Below are 20738 nucleotides of genomic sequence, written 5' to 3'. Positions count from 1 at the left end.
ATTCTTTTCTTATCCAAGATAAAGTTCTTTTTGTTTTTTAATATAAATTTACTTATGGGAAAGCTCTTAACCTTTTCAATATATATATATATATATATATATATATATATATCATCATCATCATTTAGCGTCCGTTTTCCATGCTAGCATGGGTTGGACATATATATATATATATATATATACACATATATATTACTACTTACTGTTTTCTTTTATGGCTTGGAATCATGGATACCATATAGGTGGCACATTAACCAACTAGATGTCTTCTACAAAAGTTGTCTCAGGACAATCTGCAGTTATACACTAAAAGATAGTATCTAATGTCGACCTATTTAACAACTGTAAGATTGGTGGAATCGAAAGCTTTCATATACAGTTGCAATTACACTGGGCTGATCATGTCATCAGAATGAGTGACGAAAGAATACCCAAATCCTCGTGTATAGCTAGCTTGATAATGGGCACAGGAATGTTGGTCAACTGAGGACAAGCTGAAGAGTAACCTCTCAGCAGTCAACATAGCTCACAACATCTTTGAGCAAACAGCCTTGATGTGAACAGAAAGAAGATCATCATGTTAAGATGGTGTAAGAGATTTTCTTTCAACCAGCATTAACATGCTTAGGTGTGCAAGGCAAAGGTAAAAAACGACTGCAAATATACTGCTTGCACTGACCCATAATCCTCATATTTGCAACAACTGTGAGCTTTGCAAATCATTGGTATGGTTCAAATGTCACATTCAAAAATATAAGCATTATGAGTGACAAAGAAAGTGTAGGTTGTCAGATCCTCATACACTGAAACCGACAAGAGAGTCCTTCATATGTGTATAAAACGGTAGTCTCTTGGAGTCTGAGAAAGATGGGTCTGCAAGTTCTTGCCAAACAACCTGTACAAATAATTTGTATATAATGATCGAATGTTTGTGTGGACATTAGCTCATTCAGTCCATCAGACTGGCATCATCTGAACAGGTGCACAGTGTACTACGCATCAGGTGTCAAAGTGTTTGCTGAACAAGAGGTGAAGAGTTTTGCTCAAGAACACAACACACCATTCAGTCCAGAAAGTGAAACCACAATCTTGCAATTGCGAATGCAACACCCTAACCTTGCCCTTGTGCCTTCACACACACATATATATATATATATATATACAAATCTCTATATATATAAAGTTGAAGTTGTCTGTGTATGGTAGGTTTGGTAGCCTTCAACTAACACTATCTCCTCTGAGACCCTGCAGCGCAAGTTGACCAAAATTGAGAGTATTATATAAGGCTTGCTCTTCCTTCCGTAGAAGAAAAAATTCAAATCGGACCATGTTAACACCAAAAATTATTTACATGAAAACAGTGCTTTTTTTTCTATGAAAATCCCTATTTTTTACGATCTTTTGACTGCTGTGTCACCATTTTTCGGTGTATTTCAACCAGAAAAATGTTCACTTAAAGAGAATAACAAGCTACATAATGCAAAATTTTTACTTTTTAAAAATGTTCAATTCTAAAGGGTCGAAACAAACCCGAGCAACGCCGGGCAATACTTCTCGTATATATACATATAAGTTTATAACATATTTTAATAGCTACCTAATTACATATATATCATACTTTAAATAGTTATAGAAACATACCTTTATATGATGTAACATTTAGTTTTAAAACAGGCAGCATATAGAGAGTGCATATAGCTTGTCACATCTGATTTTGTAGACAAGCAGCAAGTACAGAAAGAGGATGTTGAAGATAACAAATGAACTGAGATATAAACGTTTCAAGGTGAGACTGTATGTATGTATGCATATCGTGTGTGTGCTCCTCTCTCAGCCTTATGTCTCTCATACACATTTTTGCAATAACTGCAAAGGCTATCTTTCAGGCCTTCATAGAATTACATATCAAAGATCTATCCCTCTTGTTGCTTACACTGCAACTTGTTCACCTTTGCTGCACTTCAAGATAATATGCACTAATTTCAAATGTTATAAAAAAATTTTTGTTTCCTGGCTATTGGTGCTGCTATTGCTGCCAGTCACCTTGATAGCTTCTGATCAAAAATTAGCATCTGTATAGCACCGATTACAACTGTTCAGTATAAGAGCATTGGTTACAACTGCTAATTTCAGTTGTACAATTATCTTGAGAGCATCTATTACTTCTCATCTTTCTGAAGATAGCATCTGAAAGTAGCATCTATAACAACTTGTCATTTTGTCCAGTTATTTATTTAATTCCCTGTATATTCTCACCTTATTTTTCACTCTGATTTCCCTTACCTGTTAAATTGTGACATCTCTACTACACACAGTCACAGTCCATGTTACAGCTTCAGTTGCTCATCTTCTCAATAAAAGTGGGACAGTAAATGCAGGACATACCATTTGCTACAACAGATCTTCTCGCACGTAAAAAGCACCCACTACACTGTTGGAGTGGTTGGCGTCCAGCTGTAGAAACTCTGCCAAATCAAGACTGGGGCCTGGTGCAGCCATCTGGTTCGCCAGTTCTCAGTCAAAATCATCCAACCCATGCTAGCATGGAAAGCGGACGTTAAACGATGATGATGTAACTGCTGGTCATTTACTCTGTAGTAGTTGGTCAGTAAATGCAGGTCATTTCTTCTACTACTACAGGTTATCTTATCTGTAACCACAGATAATTTCATCTACAGCTGCAGGTCATTGAATCTGAAACTGTAGATCATTTCATCTGTTATGGCAAGTTGTTGTTGTATGACTCTAGATCACCTAATGCAAAGCTGCAGGCCATCTCATCTGTTAAAGCAGATTTTTTCATCTTTAACTGCAGATCATCTCCTACTATTGAAGCAGGTATTCTCAACTGTAACTGCTGATCACCTCTTAGTTATATTTAAATGCCATTTGTACATCTTTCCTTTTCTCTTGCTTATTATCCAATTCTTCAACTGATTCCTATCATGATCTGTAAAACCTTTTTTCTGACTTCTAATATAAATTATCTTTATCTTTAAGCCCTCAAAATTTGTTCACCAACAAACTCACTTTCGTATTTTTGAGAGTATTTACCATCACTCTTGCTGCTTAAAGTGCCAAAAGCTTACCCCAAGGTCCTTAAGAAATTATATATGTGCTAACTCCACATCCAGGATTTAGCTTTACATTATATAAAACTGTATCTGTCCTACTGCATCAGATCTTACCATCACCATTCCATTCTCCTTCCATAGTAAACTTTACCATTATTCTCAGCACACACCTGTTTACATCATACTGGCTATTGCAATGTTTTAATCACAAATCTTTCTTCTGCTTATGGTTTTTGAACAGTTTTTTTTTTGTGTGTGTATTTATTTATATCTTATTTCCATTTTTTCATCTATATTTCCATTGCAAATAAATTTCTTATGTAATATGATGTTAAATATGACGTCTCTTAAAGACAATAGCCATTATATAACCTCATTACCAATGGAGGCAGAGGTCTCAATGTGGTTACTGGACCATCTAGAAATAACAGCCAAATATCCTTCAAATCACACTCTATCAACTTCAAGGAAAATCAAATTTAAAAATATAGTTCCTGATATACTAACAGATGAAATAGTTATGGTTAACCATTTGCCTGTTCTAAGCATTTTCATAAGTTTGTTCTAAATACCCATGCTTGTTTTCAGACTTTTAAACAGACTTTGTCTCAAACATTCTGAGTAAAGCTTTCCTTTTATAAGTCCCAGTTTACACTGCTAGTTGAAACTTAATTGGAAATGTCTATCATATATGAGGCATGGGAGGCCAAGGAAATATGTCTTGCTTATCACGAGATACATAGGACAGCTAAAGTGGGGATGGGGAATAACTTTAATCATATGTCTGTTCATTTAAGTCAAATCTGGAATTAAGCAACAACATTAAAATCAATTCTTGTTTCCAATTTAATTTAGAGAACTTTTATTAACTGACTAGTTAATTAGGCTTCAGGCATCATATTCACAAGAGAGAATAACAGAATAAGGAATGGTGACACTAATGCCTTTCACAAAGAGGTTAGGGGTTGAAACAATTAGAAATAATCACATTTGGTTTGAAAACTTGGGTCACCAAGAATTTACTTAAATCCTTCTGTAGCACTTACCAAAGAATGTCTGTTGATTGAAAATAACTAGGAAACAGGCTTGTTGTTGCCTCCACACACACATACATACATACACATACACACTCGTTCACCATAAGTGTTCCAAGTGATAGAATTTTAATTAAAATTTGCTTATAAACTGATTAACTTTTATTTGATAATTGGATGCAATTTGAACCAGTACAAATATTAATTACTGAGAGAGCTTTTATCTATATTCGTTCTTAATTAATAAATGTTTCTATTGAGTTACAAGAAAGGATGGTGGCCTGTTATTTTTAGCATTCCCCAAATGGTTATTGTGAACATATTCTTGACTGCAGATTGCTGAAATACAGTCTAAGTTTCTTATTATTGTTGTGAGAAAATTGGTGAAATATAGTTTAACCCTTTTGATACCATTGTACCTGAAACCACCCTGATCCTTTGATACAAACTTCTATGAAACTGATCCAAATTAAGAACCTTCCATCAAAATTTCAATTTAATTCATGTTCCAAATAAGGCAGCAAGCTGGCAGAATCGTTAGCATGCTGGGCAAAATGCTTAGCGATATTTCATCCAGCCTTACATTCTAAGTTCAAATTCTGCCGAGATCATCTTTACTTTTCATCCCTTCAGGACTGATAAAATAAGTTACAGTTGAATACTGGGATTGATGAAATCAACTTAACCCCACTTACCCACAAAATTGTTGGCCCTATGACCAAAGGGATTCCAGTCATGTGTTTTGTTTTTTTTTAATCAGAGACTTCATTCCCTAATGCATCATTCTTTAAGCAGCTAGGGTGTGATTTCCACCCTCTTATTTTCTAAAATCTCAGATGAACAAACAAATGATTGGCCATTTCTTGGGTCCCTCTTCTTTTGCAAGTCTTTTTATCATTTCAGGTCAAATTGCTTAATTCTAGTTTCTTATGTATGCCTTACTTGTAGAATAGATATAAGGCAGTCTAGGAAAGTTGTCTGCAATAGACTAATCTTGTATCCAGGAGGTTTTGTTAACTGCTTCAGACATTAGAAACTGGAAGCTCATCACTGAGTTTATTATACTGATAGATTGTGGAGGGATATATATATATATATGCATAGGAGTGGCTGTGTGGTAAGTAGCTTGCTTATCAACCACATGGTTCCGGGTTCAGTCCCACTGCATGGCACCTTGGGCAAGTGTCTTCTACTATAGCCTCGGGCTGACCAAAGCCTTGTGAGTGGATTTTGTAGATGGAAACTGAAAGAAGCTCATCGTATGCATGTATATATGTATGTGTGTGTATATGTTTGTGTGTCTGTGTTTGTCTCCGTAACTTAGCCGTTTGGCAAAAGAAACCAATGGAATAAATACTAGGCTTACAAAGAATAAGTCCTGCAGTCGATTTGCTTGACTAAAGGCAGTGCCCCAGCATGGCCACAGTCAAATGACTGAAACAAGTAAAAGAGTAAATGAGTATATATATATATATCAGTTACAGGATTCATTAGAATTTAGGTATATCAACATGTAGGATCAGGAATGACTCAGTACTTTAAAGCAACTCTTAGTTATCATTAGTTGGTAGCATATTGTATGTACACACACACACATCTATCTATATATAAATATACACATAGACATATATACATGGTTGCCAAATCCAGTATATACTGCAGCACTACAGTAGAGCCAACCAAAGGTTGGTTCGAAGAATGCCATTTGTGCTTTTAAAACAGCTGTTCTGAGTTTGGAACCCCACTTGAATTCTTCTTGTATATATAATATATATATATATATATATATATGCTGGTGGCATATAAAAATCACCATATGAGTGTGGTCGTTGCCAGTGCCACCTGACTAGCTCCGTGCAGATGGCACATAAAAAGCACCATTCAAGTATGGTTGATGCCAGTACCACCTGACTGGCCCTTGTGCTGGTGGAATGTAAAAAGCACCCACTGCACTCTTAGAGTGGTTGGCATTAGAAGGCGTCAAGCTGTAGAAACTTTGCCAGAACAGATTGGAGCTTGGTTCAGCCTTCTGGCTTGCCAGTCCTCACCCAAACCATCAAACCCATGCCAGCATGGAAAGCAGCCGTTAAACAACGATGATGATGATGGTGTTGATGGTATATTTATATATATATATGAAGACACATGGCCTAGTGGTTAGAGCAGTGGACTTGTGACCGAGGGATCACAGGTTTGAATCTTAGACTGGGTGATGTGTGTGCTCATGAGTGAAACAACTAAGCACCACATGGCTCTGCCAGGAGGCAATGGCAAACCTCTGCTGACTCTTTTGCCACAACTTTCTCTCAGTTTTTCCTCCTGCATCTACCAGCTAACCTGCGACAGACTGGCATTCTGTTCCGGTGGGGAACCTATATGCCAATGAAACCGAGAAACCAGCCCTTATGAGCCAGGCTTGGCTCGAGAACGAACAAACAGCAACAACATATATACACAGGGTGTGATGGTTAAATTGTCACCATTTTGTATTTTTAATTTTGCCCATGTGCATTATTTGTTTTTGATTTTGTTGACTACACAGTATAGTAGGGCCAGTTGGGCACTGTCTGTGAGAAAAACAGCACCATGACACAATTCACCTTGCCAGAAATTTGGAATCGACATGCTGTACTGCTTGGTATTTGTGTCAGAAGCGCCAATATGAACAGATGGTGAACACACAGAATAACTGTTGGCTTGCCATGTCCCCAAAACATGTACCAAGGGTGATAAAAACCAAACATCCAGTCAACGTCATGGTATTTAGAATGATCACTAGTGATGGCAATGTTATGCCTCCATTATTCTTCCCACACTGCCTCAGACTCAGCACGGTGGTCTACATCAAGTGCCTGGAGGAGGTAGTGCTGCCCTGGGTCAAAAGGGTGGCTGCTGGAAGACCCTATATCTGGCAACAGGACTCTGCACCATGCCACACAAGCAGGAGAACCCAGTCATGACTGTCAGACAATTTCCGTGATCACACCACCCCTAACATCTGGCCACCTAACTCCCCTGACAGCAAAACCCCTGAAAATGTGTGGTGTGCAGTTGAGTGAGAGACCAACAAAACACTTTGTAACACCAAAAATGAGATGAAGGCAAGGATTATGGCTCCAACTTAAACAAGAAGACCATCCAAAAGAATTGCAGGAGATTCCGTAGATGTCTGGAGGCCATGGTTGAAGCCAATGCAATTCTATTGAATAAATTTACTCTTTAGTATTTCAAGATATTTTTATGTAATTTTGGTGAATATATCTGTTAAAATGAGATGTCAGTGCTATTTTTATTTTTGCGTAATTTAGACAACAATATATTCACCACACCCTTTATATCTACATATATATATATATCTACATACACACATATATATATATATATATATGTATATGTGTGTGTGTGAAGAGAGAGATGCATGCACATGTGTGATGTATTATGCTTTATGATGTACAGGCATGCCTAAACTTATGTCATTTTGAATTATGTCTTTTTCAAATTTATGTCAGTCTCATATATTTAAAAGCATAAAAGTTTGAAAAAAACAAAACACCTGAAAAGCAATACTGAAGTGGAAAATCAACTAGAATAGATGTGAAAATATATTCAAACCATCTGTTAGAAAAGATATAAACTAATACATTTTTAAAAAGGATTTTTCATGTTATATCATTTTTTTTTTTAATTAAGTTGCATGTCTTGGAACCAGTTACCAACTTAAGTTTAAGTATCCTTGTATTTGGATTTAAGTATCCTTGTATGTTTTAAATTTACTTCTGTCTAAACATATAATTAAAAATGTATCTTAATTTAAGCAACTGTTATTTATCTATTGTTATCTAAATGACTATTATAAGGCAATGATTTGGCAGTTTTAGTATGGTACAGGACAAAATGTCTTCAATATGTAAAGACAGCTTTTTGCATAGTGAATTCAAATTCTGACAAAGTCAAGTTTGTCTTTCAGTCCCAGCCTGTCAATTGGCAGAACAATCATAGCATTAGACAAGATGCCTTGTAGCATTTATTCCAACTCTTTGCATGATGAATTCTTAAGTGGTAAACCCTATTTCTTGCAACATGGTTCTTGGGTACCTTTATCAGATTTCACTCTAGTTTGAGGCTAACTTCTTCGGTTGCTTTTGACAGTCTGGAGGCTCTGATAAACTGAAGAGCCACAGAGCTACTATTTGACCCCTAATTAAATAGTAAAACAGAAAAAAAAAAGATGTTTTAACACATTCATTACACTGATTGTAATCAAATACATCGCTTGTGTATTCCAATGAATTTGAAAATATTTTTAAAAGTGATGTGAGAGAAAGGGGTAGAACTGAACAGGTTTCATGCTGTAAAGAAGTGACATAAATGCTGATGGGGTTGCAGTGTAGACCTTCAATAAATGAATGATAAAAGAACAAGAATTATATAAATCCCTTCATTAGCTTACAGTTTTCTAGTGTAATTACTGTCAGTATTTTGGAGATAATTTTCATTCCTATAACTCTTCACTCTTTTATATAATCAACCGAAGAATGTTCTGAGGCCTTTTTTTTTCTGTTGAATTCGAACAGATCTTGATTCAATTCAAAAGTCTACTAGAATTTCTCTTAATAATTCTCTGACCTGTAGTAACTGACTTCAGTTTCCTGTCTTGCTAAAGTGCTTTTATTAAGTATGCCATGTATTATTTAACAGTTTAAAGTTACCATTTGAATATTGCTACAAATCTTCTCTAAAGGCAGTGCTTCTTATTCATGCAAACCAGATATCCGTTATACTACAGTTTTATTAATGACAAAAGTATTAGGAGAACGTATTCATTATATGAGAGAGTGAAAGTCTTCTCTGCTGACATAACTGATGTCATTCGACAATGTGTAATGTATGAGGATAACCGGATAGGAATATAAATAGAAATACATGCACACACATATATAATAGACTTGTCTCCAGGTTCATAGCCACTCTGATTTTTCAATTTTTCAATTTTTCGTTTAGTATTGTCTCCCGATTCATACAAACCCATTTGCTAGCTCACGATTAACAGAACCTCTTTACTCAGCTACGGTGTTATATTAGCTATCAATAATGATATTCCCTCTGATTTTTCTGATTTTCAACCTATTTATCTAAGTTATTTATCGACAATGCCGTCCCCAGTCAAATTCCCTCACACGCTTATTGTCAAGTGTCCCTTGACCTCTCTCTCTAACTAACCGTATCTCTCTCTCGCTATGTCCCCCATTCCCCATAACCATCATCGCCATGGTCCTCTATGCCCCCCCCTCCCCAAACCATCATCGCCATACATAAAAGAGCCATCGCATTTATCGTTAACCCCACACGCTTCAAAATATCTAAAGAATACGCACAGATCATGAATGGCTAAAAGTTAAGTGAATCGTCCAACCTCGCTACGACTACCTTCTTTCTTGCACTTATCCTTATTCTTTCTCTATTCTTCAATTCCATCTCATTGTATTGTCACTCATTCTTTCAGTATTCCCTCATTACCCTGTCTAGCTCAAACATTTTTTTTTTTTTTTTTTTTCGTTTAGACTTGTCTCCAGGTTCATAGCCACTCTGATTTCAATTTTTCGTTTAGTATTGTCTCCCAATTCATACAAACCATTTGCTAGCTCACGATTAACAGAACCTCTTTACTCAGCTACGGTGCACCCGCCCTCCCACCCCCACCACGCATGCCGGAGTTCCTATTTCTTTCCATTCCGGGGTTGCTTCCCATGAAGACTGCAAATGCTCTCACCATCCATACCCCTCCCTACCCCTAGTCTCGACCTATGTAAGGTAATGTTCATACAGTGCAAAATATGAAAGGCTAGCGTTATGCAGGTTGTACTGAAGGCTACTTTACTACTTCATTTCTTGCACATGAATTCTGCCAAATGCGAGCTTTCTTTTCAGGTACACGAAGCTACTGTCCACCGTCCCAGGGTCTCTAGAGCCCATGTCTTCCCTCAGGGTTGGCACCCTCAACGTTGGCACTCTGAAAGGTAGGTCTGGTGAGATAGTCGAGATGCTTGAACGGAGATGTGTGGATATATGTTGCATGCAAGAAATAAGGTGGAGAGGAGGATCAGCTAGGTTCCTCACAGGCAAGGAACGCAGGTACAAGATTTTCTGGGCAGGGAACACTGACGGGGTTGGTGGCGTGGGTATACTTATCGCTGAGAAAATGGGTAGATAAAGTAATTGAGGTAATCAGAGTAAGTGACAGAATACTTAAGATTAGATTAGTGCTTCATCATAGTTTAGCAACCATTATATCAGCCTATGCTCCTCAGTCGGGGCTACCCGATGGACAGAAAGACCGATTCTATGACACTCTACTGCAGACTACCTCATTGACGAACGACAGAGACCTTATCTTTGTGGCTGGTGACTTCAATGGTCACGTTGGACGACATGCTGGGGGCTTCCATGGCGTACATGGAGGCTATGGCTATGGCTCCCGCAACGAGGAGGGAACCAGGCTGCTGGAGTTCTGCGATGCAAATAATCTTATGATTTGCAACACTAACTTCAGGAAACCTACCAGCCACCTAGTCACTTACCAATCGGGCCAACATACCAGCCAAATGACTACATCCTTACAAGGCAAAGGGAGAGATGGCTGCTTATAAATGCCAAAACTTCCCAGGTGAAGAATGTACCCCACAACATAGACTGGTAGTTAGTGACTTTAGGATCAGGACTAGGAGGACAACCAGAAGACGACAAATATGGAGAAGAAGGATCTGGAAGCTTAAAGATCCTGCAAAGGACAGAGATTTAGGGACATATTACTTGAAGCCTCTGACGAAGTAGAAGGGATAGAGATCATCACAGGGGGTAGAAGACAGCTGGACGTTTCTAAGGGACAACCTGCTGAGAGCCACTGACCAGATCTGTGGCTGGTGCAAAGTCCCCTCTCGACCTAGAATAACGTGGTGGTGGAACAATATTGTAGACAGGGCTATTAGAGAAAAGAGACAGGCTTGGAAGGTCTGGAAAAATGGGGGTAGCAGGGAATGTATCAGACTGCCAAAAGAGAAGCTAGGAGACAGGTTTATTTAGCCAGAGGGGAAGCAGATAAGAAAAAATTTGCCAATGTTCTGCGCCGTGAGGACCAAAGACTGGAGGTGTGTTTCGTGTTGCAAGACAGTGTTTGAGAGAGAATCGTGATGTGGTAGGAGAGAAGTGTGTTCGCATGGAAGATGGTTCACTTGCGCTAAATGAGGATGCGAAGAGAGAGGTTTGGAGATGCCACTATGAAAGGTTGCTGAATGAAGAAAATGAATGGGATAAAGAGAGTCTGCCGAATGTTGACCCAACAGAGGGACCAGCTATCCGAGTTGATAGTTCTGTGGTAGCTAAGGCAATTAGAAGCATGAAGACAGGGAAAGCCCCAGGCCCATCAGGAATCACTGCAGAGATGCTCAAAATGTCTGGTAGTGTCGGCTATAGCTAGTCACCCATATAGTTAATCAGGTGATACACAAAGGGGTCATACCAATGATGACTTGTGTAGCAGTATAATAGTCAACTGCTACAAAGGTAAAGGTGATGCCCTAGATACAAATAACTACAGAGGTATCAAGCTGTTGGACCAGGTGATGAAGGTTACGGAGAGGGTCATAGCCCAACTAATTAGAGAGAGAGTTAGTTTAGATGAGATGCAGTTTGGGTTTGTGCCAGGGAAAAGTACTACTGATGCTAATTCCTGGTAAGGCAGCTGCAGGAGAAATACCTAGCCAAAGATAAGCCCTGTACCTGGCTTGTTGACATGGAGAAAGCCTTCGACAGGGTCCCCCGATCCCTTATCTGGTGGGCAATGAGAAAACTAGGGATAGATGAATGGTTAGTGAGAGCTGTGCGGGCCATGTATAGGGACGCCGCTAGTAGGGTGAGGGTTGGAAATGAGTACAGTGAAGAATTCCGGGTAGAGGTAGGGGTCCACCAAGGCTCAGTACTCAGCCCCCCTCCTATTTATCATAGTCCTCCAGGCAATAACGGAGGAATTCAAGACAGGATGCCCTTGGGAGCTCCTCTATGCTGATGACCTTGCTCTAATTGCTGAGTCGCTATCAGAACTGGAGGAGAAGTTTCAGGGTGGAAACAAGGATTAGAATCGAAGGGCCTCAGAGTCAATCTAGCTAAAACCAAAGTCGTAATCAGTAGGAAGGTAGACAAATCACAAACACCTTCAGGTAGATGGCCCTGCTCGATCTGTAGAAAAGGTGTAGGTAGAAACTCTATAAGATGCACCAAGTGTAAGCTATGGACACATAAAGATGCAGCAATGTCAAGGAAGGCTAACTAGGAAGATGGTTTTGTATGTGGCAGATGCTCAGGAACAATAAACACTGAAAATGCTCTGAGACCAACTTCCGTCACTTTCCAGGGAGAAAAACTAGAAATAGTTGATAGTTTCCGTTACCTAGGTGACCAAGTCAGCAGCGGGGTGGGTGTGCTGAAAGTGTAACTGCTAGAGTAAGAATAGCTTGGGCAAAGTTCAGAGAGCTCTTACCTCTGCTGGTGACAAAAGGCCTCTCGCACAGAGTGAAAGGCAGACTGTATGATGCGTGTGTACGAACAGCCATGCTACATGGCAGTGAAACATGGGCGTGACTGCTGAGGATATGCGTAAGCTCGCTAGAAATGAAGCCAGTATGTATCCGATGGATGTGTAATGCCGGTACTCACACTCGGCAGAGTGTAAGTACCTTGAGAGAAAAGCTGGACCTAAGAAGCATCAGTTGTGGTGTGCAAGAGAGACGTTTGCGCTGGTATGGTCATGTGGCGAGAATGATGAAGATAGTTGTGTGAAAAAGTGCCACACCCTAGCGGTTGAGGGAACCTGTGGAAGAGGCAGACCCAGGAAAACCTGGGACGAGGTGGTGAAGCACGACCTTCGAACTTTAGGTCTCACTGAGGAAATGACTAGAGACCGAGACCTCTGGAAGTGTGCTGTGGCGCGAGAAGGACCCGGCAGGACAAGTGAGTCCACAACCCGTGGCCTTCTACATGGGATGGAGCCAGCCTACGTATGCATACCTTCCCTTCTTGGGACACAAAATCTACTTGTGAAGATGTGTTGAGGCAAGTGAGGATCAGAATCGAAATCGATCAATGGAAATTGCGGATGTGCTACCAGTGCCGGTGGCATGTCGAAACTCTGCTTGTGAAGACCCATTGAGGCAAGTGAGGATCAGAATCGAAATCGATCAATGGAAATCGATCAATGGAAATTGCAGATGTGTTACCAGTGCCGGTGGCATGTAAGAGAACTTTCCGTTTCGCGACCGTTGCCAGCACCGCCCCGTTTCGTGTCCGTTGCCAGCCTCGCCTGGCCCTCGTGCCGGTGGCACATAAAAGCACCATCCGTTCGTGGCCGTTTGCCAGCTCTGTCTGGCACCAGTGGGGGGTGGCACGTAAAAAGCACCCACTACACTCACGGAGTGGTTGGCGTTAGGAAGGGCATCCAGCCGTAGAAACACTGCCAGATTTGACTGGGCCTGATGAAGCCTCTGGCTTCACAGACCCCAGTAGAACCGTCCAACCCATGCTAGCATGGAAAACGGACGCTAACTGATGATGATGATGATGATGATGATGTTTTCATGAATATGTATATATACACATGTATTTGTGTGTATGTGTATTATATATGTGTGGTGTGTGTGTGTGCATATATGTATGTATATATATGTGTGTGTATGTATATATATATATGTATGCATATATGTAGGTATAAAAGGTGTGTTTTATATATATATATAAATATTACACACAATTTATACCTACATATATGCACACACATATTTTCATGAATATGTATATATACACATGTATTTATGTGCATGGGTATATATATATATATATATATATATATATATATATGTATGTGTGTGTGTATATATATATATGTGTGTGTGTGTATATATATGTGTGTGTGTGTGTATATATGTGTGTGTGTGTGTGGTGTGTATATATATATGTGTGTGTGTGGTGTGTATATATATATATATATGTGTGTGTGTATATGTATGTGTATAATATATATATATATATATATATAAATATTACATTTTATACCTACATATATGCACACACATTGTATGTGTATATATATGTATATATATCTATATATATAAAACTCTAGTTGTGTGAGTGTCTGTCCCCTTCGATTTAGATTCCTAACTTCTCCCACATTTTGCGGTGCAGTTTAACCAAATTCGGGTATCTTATAGTCGTGATTCATATCGAGCCCATCTGACTATTAGCGCGCGTCAACGATGAGTCTACGATTTTAAAAATAATTTAACATCATTTTTTATTCCATTTTAATGCATAAAATGCATCGTATGTCGATGGCGGCGGAGTTGGCGTCCACGCTCACAGCTGCACCTGTTTGCTTCTCCCCCTTCCCTCCCTCGTGAAGCTGTGGGGAAGGGAGTGTAAAGAAATCAACGTCGTAATGCGTTGTGAAGGAAACCAGCGTTCTTTTAGAACAACGACTTCATGGCTTGAAGACACCAAAACAAAAATGGCTAAGAAAGCCCGAATTTATAAGGGAAGTAACTCTCTAAAAATGCTTATATAGTTATTTCCCTTACAAACCCGAGCAACGCCGGGCGATACTGCTAGTATATATATAAATATTACACACATTTTATACTTACATATATGCACACACATTGTATGTGTATATATATGTATATATATATATACACACACACACACAGAGTTAAATCTGCAGTTAGTGGATACAGATTTTGACACCTCAAAAAGTGAAAACTGAATTTGACAGGTTGTGCGTTTAAATGGTTAAAATAACTCTTCCAAAATGTAATTGTTTTATATATATATTTTTATGGTTTTCCTCTCCTTGCATTTTACTTATATTTTTGGCATCATCTAAAGAATATTCCTGACTATGTTCAACCAAAGCTAAACTTATTCTCTGCTCAGGAAGAATTTTTTTTTAAGACCATTCTTGCCTTCAGCTCGATTTCTTTCCATTTCTTCCCTACGTTTATCAAGCTATGCCGTTTTTCTTGTTTTTGAACACTTCTTTGATTTTCTAAGCCAGGGTTTCTCCACCATTCTTTTATCTGTCAACCCCTATGGTTCCTATTTTAACTTGGATGAGCCTTCATAGTCATTCACTGTTTAAAAAATCCTATCTCGTTTTTATAATTAAATATTCTAAGAAATGGTATAAAGAAAAAATTGTGGAAATATTTTGTGTATAGTTAAAATATAACCATTTTATTGGACATAAATTTTAACAATAGAATCTTATGGGAACCCTCAAGGATCATATGGATCCCAGTTGAGAACCACTGGTCTAAGAGAATAAAATGTCTTCTCCTCTCTGGAGTGCTTACTTCCCTGCCCTCATCACCAGATCCCATGAAATTTACCATGATTCGCTCCTTTTGTAACTAATGCTGTGGCATCAACCACATTCTGTGCCTGCCTTCACTAGTCCTTATTCTCCCATGTACATATCTTGAATACTTGAAAGGAACTCGTCCACTTTGCCTCCATGAGGCCCAATGCTCAAAAGGAACTCAGCCACTTCACTTATGTGAGGCCTGCTTGAAAGGAGTCACAGAAAAGAATTGCAAGATGGATTCTTTGAGCTGAGTAAACTGGTAGGAGAACAAGGAGAAGACCAAGAAAGAGATGGTTGGATAATACCCACAGTCTCAGTTGGACATGCTTAGGAATCCAGCTGGAAAGTGTAATGACAGTTGCTCCTGATAAGACTCTACGAAGAAGTTCTTTGTGAACTGGACTCTCGATCCATGACCCTAGTAAGCAGAGAAGATGGATGAAAATTTCACTCTCAAGATTTCAGTCAATGCAAGCATTTGACAGAAAGTCACTTATCTAAAGTAATATGCAGTGAACTTGAAACTATGATAACAAGCATTATGATACAGCAACTGTGAAGCAATTTCATACTGAAATTTAGTGTAGCTTTTCAATCATTTCAAATTTAAATTTAATTTTTTTTGGGGGGGGGGGGATTTTTTGCGGTTGAATTTTGTTTTGAATTTAGGTTTCAGTTTCATTTAAAAAAAAATTTTTTTTCAACCTTTTGATTTGAATCTGTTCCACATGAATTTTTTTTTTTCTTTTTTAAATTAATTTTTTTTTCTTTTTTTAAATGTGGCAGTTTTCTTAATTTGAAATTTCAAAACTAAAATAAATAATCACTTCAATCGAAATGTCATACACATGCATGCACACACACACACACACACACACACACACGTGTGAGTATGTCTGTATCATGTATGTTATCTGTAATGCTCAAGAGGGAAAATACTCTACATTTGGTGTAGAGTATAATTATATTTACTTGGTTGATGCTGTCTGCCATTACTTTTAAATTCTGAAAATAGTAGATCAATCAAAGAGCCATGCTGGGTTCTAAATGTTCAATATAATTATCTGGTTTATCAAGCAAAGGCTGAAGGTACCCCCCCCCACACACACACACACACGAAAAATGGAAAGAGAGAACACAGACTAGCAATGGAACAAAGCCTTGGCTTCAAATAAATTGAAAATTTGAATTTTACTTTGTACAGTTTTTTGCTTTTTTGTAAAATCAAATGCATGTATGCGTCTTCATCATTCAACATCCATTCCCCATGCTGGCATGGGTTGGATGGTTTGACAGGAGCTGGCAAGCCCTGAGAACTGTACCAGGCTCTGAATGTTTGTTTTAGCATGGTTTCTACATATGGATGCCCTTCCTAACACCAACCACTTCAAGTGTGTAATGGGTGCTTTTTCCTGCCACCAGCATGGGGGTCAGTCCGGCAGCATTGGCATTGAACACACTTGAATGGTGCATTTTACATGCTACCAGCATGGGTTCCAGTCAGACAGCACTTATATTACTAACAACCATTCTTGTCTTAGCTTGGTTAACTTTAAGGCCCTTTGATTCGGTTTTAAAAAACCTTTACTAACTTTTGAAATTAGGTACCTTCAGTGCAAAAGATCTAAGAGATATTTTGTAATCCTGTATTTTTGCTATTGTTTTACAAATATTCAATGAAGGTGTTGCATTTTTTTTTTCCATAAAAATAATTTTGCTTCTCTTAATAAGACATATATTTCTGTTTTATTTTACAGGTTTGTCAAGAACAGATGGAGCTCGCTTAAGTTGTCGCAGTTCAGCCAGTTCTTTGGACAGTGCTTTTGACCAGTACAGTTTAATTCGACCATGTTCTATGAACAATCTTCCAAACATCTGCCATTTTTCTTATACCCCTATTTCATGCGATACCGATGCCAACAACAGCCATGGTAGTGATACCTCAGAGCTTGCAAGCATTTTGGAAAGAGCTGGTGTCGATTCAGATTCTGACACCTGCAGTAATTTTTCAGTGGCAGCAAGCACAGATACTCAAGAATGTCTTTCAGTGGTTCTTTCAACTGAAGAATCAGCATGTTGTAAACCAAAAACTGTTGCTGACAATGAACAATTTTCTACTGCTGAGGAGGACAGTGAGTTAGAACTCAAGAACTGCAGTACCAACTGTTTAAATAAAAGCCTTTTCCCCCAGTCAGACAGTGATCCTCCTAATGAACACATCAACCAGAAAGATGAAGTTACTCGATTATGAAATGACACAAAAATCTGAAAATAATCAAAAGCTTTGAATTTTTGTGTTATTATTATTATTATTACTATTATTATTATTATTATTATTATTATTATTATCATTATCATTATTATTATTATTATTTTTCACATCTGTTCTTTCGTTTAAAATGTGCTTCAATACATTTGGATTAGCAGAATTGTTTGAGCAGTGAACAAATGCCATGTGGCATTTGTTCCAGCTCTTTACATTCTGAGTTCATCCTTTCGGGGGTTGATGAATTATGAAGAACCAGTCAAGTACTGGGGTTGATATAAGAGACTAACCCATACCTTAAAATTTCTGGCCTTGTGCCTACCATGCACACAAACAAACACAAACACACACTTCACATAAATTCATAAACGATACACAGAAGGAATACATATGCTGATCCAACATATCTCTGAAGATTTCGCTTACACGGCAATACAAGGGCAAGAGAATGGCAGAATTGTTAGAGTGACAGACAGCAAAAAGCCTTGTGGTATTTAGTTGCAAACCTTTATGTTCTGAGTTCAAATCCTGCTGAGGTCAGCTTTGCCTTTTATCTTTCTGAGGTTGATAATAAAATAAGTATTGGTTGAAGAGTACTGGGGGTGAGCTAATCAACTGTAGCCAGCTCCTAAATGTTGAGGCCTTCAGTAAACATGATCATAGCTTTTCATTATAAATGAAAGACTATAACAATGGAAAGAAATGTATCAGTGATATTTCATATACCATACATACATACACACACACATACACATATATATTCGTGTATGTATGTGCGTGTGTTTACATCATCATTATTTAACGTCCACTTTTTCATGATCACATAGGTCAAACGGAATTTCTCGAGGTAGATTTTTCTATGACCAGATGTCCTTCCTGTCACAAACTTTCACCTGCTTCCAAGCAAGGTAATATCTCCCTAATGGCCAGACATGTTTCTCATGGAAGACAGGAAATGAACAATACTGTTCGTATGACAGTGATGTGCACTTACAACCATGATGCCATAACATGGATGCACACACATATATACACACACACATATTTATGACAGGCTTTTTTCAGTTTCTGTCTGCCAAATGCACTCACAAGGCTTCGGTTAGCCTGGGCTTACTAGAAGATGCTTACCCAAGGTATCACATAGTTGGACTTGATCTATGACTCACAGTTGGGAAGCAAGCTTCTTAATCACAAGGCCGCATGTGCGCATGTATGTTTGCGTGAAAATTAAGGAAAACCTTATCATTTTGTAATTTGTTCTTATGTCCTCAACCCATCACCTTTATAGCAGCAAAAGAAACCATGGTCACCGTCATCATTATTATTTTTATTATGATAATTATATATTATTATTATTGACTTGACAGAACTGTTAGGGCATTTGTTCATACTCTTTATGTTTTGAGTTCAAATCCTCCTGGGTCCACTTTGCCTTTCACTTTTTCAGGGTCGATAAAATAAGGTACCAGTTAAGCACTAGGGCTGATTTAATTGACTTAACCCTTCAAAATATTAGGCCTTATATTTAGATTACAAACATTATTATTATTATTATTATTATTATTATTATTGATGGATTAGCAAAATCGTTTGTGTCAGACAAAATTCTTGCAGCATTTCTTCTGGCGCTTTACGTTCTGAGTTCAGGTCCTACCTAGGTCAACTTTTCCTTTCATCCCTTCCGGCTTGATAAAATAAAATACCAGTCAAGTACCGGAGGGGTGGGTGTGTCATAGAAGTTGACTCACCCCCTCCTGCAAAAACTGCTGGCTTTTTGCCATAATTTGAAACAATTACTATTATTATTATTATTATTATTATTACCTTGTGGTGAATTGGTACAGTGTTGCACAAAATGCCTCAAGGTATTTAGGTGTATTCCTTTTAGTTCTGAGTTCAAATCCTGCCATAGTCAATATGTCCTGCCATGCTTCCAGAGTCGATGAAGATGTACTAGTCAAGTACTGAAGCTGATAATCGACTATCTCCTTCCCACTACACACACACCTAAATATGAGGCCCTTGTGCCTATGTTAGAAAACCTCATTATTATTATTACCCTTCATCTAATCAATAAAATAATGATATGCATTATTTTTCCTTACTTTTTTATATATTCTGTATATACACCCACTTTTTCATCATACAAATACTCTTTCCACGCATACATAAACAAGAACTTAGATAAAAAGGAAAAAGAAAAAAAACATGCCATCCTTCTTTGTCTTATCAAACACCTCCCACTATGAAAAAAAAAAAAATAAGTGTGGCAGTAAGTGAATGAATGTGATAACTGTTGATTCTGTATATTTCTAAAGACTAATATTTCCAATAACCTGTTAGATTTGATCAAATTAAACTAGCCTGCTCTTTCAGGCATCTCACATGGAATATATATGGAAAAGAAATAAAAATCAAAACCTTGGGGGTTATCTCTCTATTCTTTGACTATCTATGGAAGAGGGCATGATAAAACTTTTTTTTTATTTTTTATTTCAGAAATAAAATTGTGATTCTTTTGAAACTTCTTTGAATCATAAAAAAGTATTTTTAAAAATTATTTCCTTTTGTTGCCGTGCATGCAAATGTATGTCATCATCATCATCATCATCATTTAATGTCCGCTTTCCATGCTAGCATGGGTTGGACGGTTCAACTGGGGTCTGGGGAGCCCGAAAGCTGCACCAGTCCAGTCAGATCTGGCAGTGTTTCTACAGCTGGATGCCCTTCCTAACACCAACCACTCCGAGAGTGTAGTGGGTGATTTTATGTGCCACTGACACAGGTGCCAGACGAGGCTGGCAAACGGCCACGCTCGGATGGTGTTTTTTATGTGCCACCGACACAGGTGCCAGACGAGGCTGGCAGACGGCCACGCTCGGATGGTGTTTTTATGTGCCACCGACACAGGTGCCAGATGAGGCTGGCAAAACGGCCACGATCGGATGGTGCTTGTT

General features: G+C 38.3%; 1 protein-coding gene across 9 annotated transcripts in view; it reads left to right on the top strand.

Moving 5' to 3' along the window:
- The window catches only part of LOC115218042 (general receptor for phosphoinositides 1-associated scaffold protein-like), a 287072-nt gene extending 266746 nt beyond the window's left edge, over positions 1–20326 (top strand). For 6 of the 9 annotated variants that reach the window (XM_036505605.1, XM_029787800.2, XM_036505617.1 and 3 more), the window contains one exon: positions 17273–20326. In XM_036505605.1, the coding sequence (XP_036361498.1) occupies positions 17273–17766 (494 nt within the window). In that variant the 3' untranslated portion in view covers positions 17767–20326. Of the gene's footprint in view, positions 1–1720; positions 1780–17272 lie in introns of those variants that run through there. The other 3 variants (XR_005000450.1, XR_005000449.1, XM_036505620.1) reach the window with 3 other exon arrangements.
- Positions 20327–20738: the final 412 nt, after the last annotated feature.

Source organism: Octopus sinensis, linkage group LG1, assembly GCF_006345805.1.
Source record: "Octopus sinensis linkage group LG1, ASM634580v1, whole genome shotgun sequence".
NCBI lineage: Eukaryota > Metazoa > Mollusca > Cephalopoda > Octopoda > Octopodidae > Octopus > Octopus sinensis.
The sequence above is the reverse complement of the archived record's forward strand: the minus strand, read 5'-3'. Positions and strand labels throughout refer to the sequence as shown.